Here is a 6638-nt window from a genome sequence, read left to right as displayed (position 1 = left end):
TGCTGCCCGACCTCACCGGCTGGTCCTGCAGCACCGGAAACAAGGTCAAAACCACCAAGGTGAGAGACACATTGCCACGTCTACATTACAATACACTTAACGCTGACACCAACTTACAGTTATTTAGGTACAGGGTATTGCGTCCCATCCCAACAAGGTCAAAACCACCCAGGTGAGAGACACATTGCCACATTGTTGCATTACATTACACTTAACGCTGACACCAAAGTAACTTACCTCTATTTAGGGGCAGGGTATTGGGTCCTGGCCCAACCAGGTGAGAAACACATTGTCAAGTTAACATTACATTACACTTAAGATGACACTTGAACAAGGTCAAAACCACCAAGGTGAGAGACTCATTGCCACGTCTACATTGCTATACACTTAAAGGACCAGTTCAGTCAATTTCAACATGCAGTGGTAATGCTCACAATACCCTGGACTTTTTTTTTTTCTTCTTCAGCCTTTTCCGAGATCTTGGTCATTGTAATGGGGGCAGCGCTTTGTTTACATGAAAAAACATCTTGATTTATTCCCAATAACATCCAAAAGGTTATGAAACATCAGCAGACAACTAGCAAATAGTGATACATTTTGGGATAACATTTGGATTAGGCCTATGTTAAGAAAGTTTTTAATGTAAACAAAGTCTGCCCCCATTAGAATAGTTCAGATCTCGGAAAGGGCTGAGCCGAAAAATGCAGCATCACCAGGTACTGACAAGTAGTAGTGCACATCAGTCACGGATAAGAGTGCTGGAGAGCATACACATTCTACTGGTACTGTATGGGACTCACAACTCTGTTCAAATTCAAATGTCTGTCTGACCCCTGCAATGGCTGAATAAAAAGAAAAAAAAAAGAACCTTGAAGAGTGTGACCTATTCCCTAAATGTTTTAATACTTCATACACCAAAAGCAGAGAGGACGGTGTTTGGAACTTATAATGCAATTCAGCACCAAATGTGTATCCTTCTCATAAGCCACTTGGGCCTGAATATGCCACTAGCTTCGAACAGATGTGAAGTTTTAGCACCCCCAATACAGTCCCTGAAAGATGTCTGTGCCCTTTTCTTATAGTGTGTGTGTGCGTGCATGCATGTGCGTCCTTGCGTCTGTGCGTGTGTATGTGTGCGAGTGTGTATGTATGCATGAGAAAGTATGTGTGTGCACTGTGCACATGCTTTGGTGTAAATGTATTTAATGTGTTCCTACATTATTGTGTGTGTGTGTGCATGCGTGCGTGCGTGCGTGCGTGCGTGCATGCGTGCGTGCGTGTGTGCGTGCGTGCATTTGTGTGTGTGTAACTAGCCTATTTTGTGCCCACTCTTCCATTAGATGACTGTGGTGAGGTAGTAGTAGGGGTTTGCTGATAAGGTGGCTGTTTGTGGCAGTCACAGTGTTTACTCCCCAACGTGCAGCCATTTGATTTACACGGAAATTATTCAGGGAACGGGCGCGATAAGAAAAGAGATCTTACGCCTTTCACCAAAAGACTCCTCGGAGAATCAGATTGTGCGAATCAGATAGCAGAACTAGCTCCCATCGCACGGACCAGTCTTTATCACCTTTGAAGTCTAGTGCAGTGACAACAACGACAGCTCTTCCCTCGCATCTCAATTAACGTCATTTGAAACAACTCTTCAAAAGATGTGTGTGTGTGTGTGGGGGGGGGGGGGACGGGACTCTTACAACACACAAAATAAAAGGATCTTACGGATGTAGGGTGCGTAAATCAACAGTGATAGAAGAGCAATCATCTGAAAGCTGAAAATGCCTTTTGATCATGAATGAAAGACGAGGAACAAACAGCCCCCCGCGAACCTCAAACACGTTACTGCTGCATCGCAACAGCCACTACGCTATGGGCCGGGAAGTAAAATAAAATACAAAATGTATTGCAAAGCATGTAAAGCAAACAACAACTGGCCCCCGTTAATTTCCATGTTGGGAACAAATTGATTTAAATTAAGCCTCCCACGCCGCCTTTTTTTGTGTTGTTACATTCCCGCAATCTGGGAGAGTTAATTTGCCGAATGGGGCGTTATGGGTCTACCACATGAAACAGGTGCGTCCCATTCACAGGTGAGCTATTAAAAGAGGTGGTGTGGGTGGTGTGGGTGGTAGTGGTGGGGTATAGTGGAGTGGGGGCGTTGTTGTGGAGAGGGAAGAGGGGTGTGCTGTACGCCATAAGAGTAATTGCTCGGAGAGACGGAATAACAGCCCAACATCTGTCGCGTTCATTATAATGCATTACGGCGCCGGGTTCCGCCGAGACTTTCAAATTAAGAGTCTTAATTAAATTGGTGCGGGCCAATGGCTGGGGGATGACGGACGGATGGGGGGTGCGCTCGGGGCCCCCGGTTGGAGCGGTTGACCCCTTGTGCACGGGCAGGCAGACAGGTGAGGCACAGTGTCATGGGTCGGGTCGGGGCCAGGTCGGGTCGGGGTGGGGGTGAGTTTTGGCAGGATTCCCTTTCCCTCCTCAGCAACATAGCCCCCCCATCACCCCGCCCCCAATCACCTCCAATCACCCCCCCCCTCCCCCCCCCCCCCCCCCCCCCCCCCCCTCTTGTGGTCTCTGCAGTAAACCAATAGAGCAGCGGGTGGCGAGGTTAGCTTTACTGCCTGAAAGTGGAACACTGCTTTGGGGAGGAGATGGGATCGGAGGTGAGGTGAGGTGAGGCGACAGGGAGAGAGAGAGAGAGAGAGAGAGAGAGAGAGAGAGAGAGAGAGAGAGAGAGAGAGAGAGAGAGAGAGAGAGAGAGAGAGAGAGAGAGAAAGTAAGGAAGACAAGGTGTTAGGGGAGCATAGTCTGAGTAAAGAAAAGACGAAAAGGGAGAAGAAATGAAGAGAAATGAACAGAGCATGGGAGGGCAGAGGAGAGAAGACTGGAGAGGAGAGGTCAGGAGAGGAGAGGAGGTGGAGAGGAGGAGAAGAAAGTAAAAAGGTGAGGGGAGTAGGGAGAGGAGGGCAGGATGACAGAGGAGAGTGGGGCAGTGTGGGGACTGGAGAGGGGAGATGTGAGGAGAGGAGTGCAGAGAAGAGCAGAAAATTGGGAGAGCCAAAGACATGAGTGCAGAGGAGAATTGGGGAGAGGAGTGCAAAGAGGAGATGAGAGTAGCTGAGAGTGGAAGAAAGCAGAGTGTCGGGCCGAATAGAGAAAAGAACAGGTGGAGAGGAGAGCAGAGGAGATGATGGGAGAGTTCAGGAGAGGAGAGGAGAGGAGAAGAGTGCAAAGAGGAGAAGAGAAGAGGGGAGGGTGGAAGAGGAGAGTACCTGAGAGAGGAAGAAAGCAGAGTGTCGGGCCGAAGAGAGAAAAGAACAGGTGGAGAGGAGAGCAGAGGAGATGATGGGAGAGTTCAGGAGAGGAGAGTAGGGGAGAAGAGAAGAGTGCAAAGAGGAGAAGAGAAGAGGGGAGGGTGGAAGAGGAGAGTACCTGAGAGTGGAAGAGAGCAGAGTGTCTGGGCGATGTCGCATGGCTGGGCATCAATACTGCATTCATTGGATGCATGAGCAGGGCCAGATTAGTGCACAGCCTAGATATGGCAGCAGCCTAGGGGCCCCCACCTGCCAGGGGGGCCCTGAATCGCCAAAAGTGGAAAAACTGCAGAATTATGACACAATGCAATATTGAACATTTCATCTGTCATACAGTGAGTACAGTTGGGAGACATTTATCCTTAATTCCAAGCTCGTAGTTATAACACTGTCTATGTACATTTGATGTGAAAAATTCCCTTCTGGAGGGGGGCCCACAGCAACCTGTAACCTAGGGGCGCCAGGCCATCTTAATCCGGCCCTGTGCATGAGGATGTGAGGCAGAAGAGGCAGACGAGGCTCCATTACAGATGCCACACTAGATTACTGCTGTGTGTCTGACTCTGAGCTCCTCTCCATCTCCCACCAATACGGCTGCTGCTGCTCCTACTCATGCTGCCGCTGCTGCTGCTGCTGCTCGACTGCCCCCGTATCCACCTCTCATAGCCCTCCACATCACACACAGACACAGGCAGATAGATAGATGCACACGCACAGACAGACAGACACACACACACACACACACACACTCACATGCATGCACGTACACAGACAGACATAGACACAGACATATATGCAGACACATTCTCTTGCTCTCTCTCCCTCTCTTGCACACACACACACACATGCACACACACACACACACACACACACCAACATCAGCAACCCTCCCTACCACCTCAGCAGAGACATCTAATGGGAGAGTGGGCACGACATGACCTAGTTATACGCACACACACGCACGCATGCACGTACGCAGACACACACTATTTATGCCAAAGCATGTGCACACATTTCTCATACATACATACACTCTCTCTCTTTCTCTCTCTCTCTCTTTCTCTCTCTCTCTCTTTCTCTCTTTCTCTCTCTCTCTCTCTCTCTCTCTCACACACACACACACACACACACTCACACACACACACACACACACACACACACACACACACACACACACACACACACACACACACACAAAGTCAAGTCAAGTCAAGTCAAGTCAAATATCTCCGTCCTTTTGGTTCTCATGTCTTCATTTTGATGCAAAAAATCTTTTGAAGTTATTTTACGGTGCTAGCAGCGCTAAACTTTAGATAATCTATATAGTAAAGTTACGTTTTGTTTGATAGGTCACTCACTAAGCCTTTAACCTCTCCCATTTTTCTTAGGTCACACGATAGCAAGAAAACGCCAGACCTTCACCACAGTCTACAGTGTCAAGCTGAGACTCCCCCCACATGCTATCCGGAATAGAAGACTGCCCGATTTGAACTGGAATATCATTGTAGGATTACCTAAACATGATCAACACACGGGCAAAGACTTCTTGGACAACAATGAAACTGTGAAACTGTTTGGACCAAAAACCTGTACTTACAAGGTGAATGTGTGTGTGTGGAACGTTGTTGTGTGCAACACTTCAGTCCTCTTTATAATCTAATGGATCCTAGTGAACAGTTCGGGTGTATGTGATCTACAGTCATCATCCGCTAACTGGCGATGCTAACAGAGACGCTGCTAACACAAGACTGCTGTACGCTGACAGTCTTTGAATGTGCTACTCTCCTTTTCGCCCTCTCTCTCTCTCTCTCTCTTTCTCTCTCTCTCTCTCTCTCTCTCTCTCTCTCTCTCTCTCTCTCTCTCTCTCTCTCTCTCTCTCTCTCATCCTTCCCACCCACCACTACAAGTATGTGTATGGAGGAGCGCTTGGATGTCCTTTGGAGGCGACAGGCTGTCGAGACGTACTACTCGGAGTGCTCTCAGCCAGAATGACTCTATATTCATGATAAGGGACGCGGAACACACAGAAGGCGTGAATCACAAATTATTGTCAAATTACTCTTGTGGGTGAAGTCACAATCATGTTTTATCTCCCCCCCCCACCACCCATTTCCTCTCCCTCTTTTTCTCGCTCTATTTTTGATTTTCTGCGAGTCATTTTGCGGTTCCAATTAGTGTTGCTGAGTAGAAATTATAACAACACATTAAACATTTATGTAAGATATTTGCACTAGTTTAAACCATCTCGAAGAAAATGTTGTTTTTTTCCCCCTCCCACTAGATCTTCTTCCATCTTTCGCTATGGATGTCACATACAAAGAGAGAAAACATTTTATAAGGTTTCTGCCTCTGATGTTTATGTAGGGCTGCTAGTTCTTCTGCCTAGTGACTTGAGTTTAAATGCCCAGTAAAAGGATGGTCCTGCTCAAAGCTTCTTGTGCAATGGTGTCCTTTTATTTCACATGAGATGTTACAGGATTTGTACAGACATTTACAGTGCAATTATATGTTTCAATGTTTTATTCATCAGTGTTTTGCTGTTCAACCAAAGACGAACTGCTATCAGCATTTTTCCAAGGCTTTCAGTCACCAAATATGAACGTCGCTGGTCCTGGAAATCTGAAATACTATACATCGCAGATTCACATACTCGGCCTAAGCAGCCAAGTATACATGATTATTTTGATTATATACGCTATATATTCATCAGAAAATGATATTTGTGTCTTAATTGCATACAAATGAGAAAACAGTACATGTGTTTATCGAGTGAGTGAGTTGAGCAAGAGTAAGTGTTTTTGGGGTGGGGGGTAGTGTGGTCAGGGGACTTGGGAGCCAAAATCAGTTGTCCATTTGTGGAGGATGCTGACAGATGGACTGCTCACTGCTTGGCTGTGGCTGGGTGGCATTTGTCCTTGTCTGCTCGACTGCAGCCGCTGCCTGTGATTGAGTCGCTTTGGCCCGTAATGGATGAGGCTGCCGGGGCACTGAGGGATGTCTTTCCCCCTTCTCTCTCTCTCTCTCTCTCTCTCTCTCTCTCTCTCTCTCTCTCTCTCTCTCTCTCTCTCTCTCTCTCCTCTCTCTCTTTCTCTCTCTCTCTCTCTCTCTCTCTCTCTCTCTCTCTCTCTCTCTCTCTCTGCCCCCCTTGCTCTGTCTGTCTGTCTGTCTGTCTGTCTGTCTGTCTGTCTGTCTGTCTGTCTGTCTGTCTGTCTCTCTCTCAATGCCTTGCTCTTTCTCATCCCTCTCTCGCTCTCCGACCAACAAACCATGTGACTGCTCTTCGTCCACCCTGACCCCACCCCACCCCGTGCCCTC

General features: G+C 47.6%; 1 protein-coding gene across 1 annotated transcript in view; it reads left to right on the top strand.

Annotated features, from left to right (window-relative positions):
* The window catches only part of LOC134462981 (chemokine-like protein TAFA-4), a 61599-nt gene extending 56820 nt beyond the window's left edge, over positions 1-4779 (top strand). Inside the window, exons 4-5 of the mRNA XM_063216242.1 lie at positions 1-59; positions 4712-4779. The exon at positions 1-59 is cut by the window's left edge and continues 66 nt beyond it. Coding sequence (XP_063072312.1) covers positions 1-59; positions 4712-4723 — 71 coding nt within the window. The 3' untranslated portion in view covers positions 4724-4779. The remainder of the gene's footprint in view (positions 60-4711) is intronic.
* Positions 4780-6638: the final 1859 nt, after the last annotated feature.

Source organism: Engraulis encrasicolus, chromosome 14 (assembly GCF_034702125.1).
Source record: "Engraulis encrasicolus isolate BLACKSEA-1 chromosome 14, IST_EnEncr_1.0, whole genome shotgun sequence".
Classification (NCBI taxonomy): domain Eukaryota; kingdom Metazoa; phylum Chordata; class Actinopteri; order Clupeiformes; family Engraulidae; genus Engraulis; species Engraulis encrasicolus.
The sequence above is the reverse complement of the archived record's forward strand: the minus strand, read 5'-3'. Positions and strand labels throughout refer to the sequence as shown.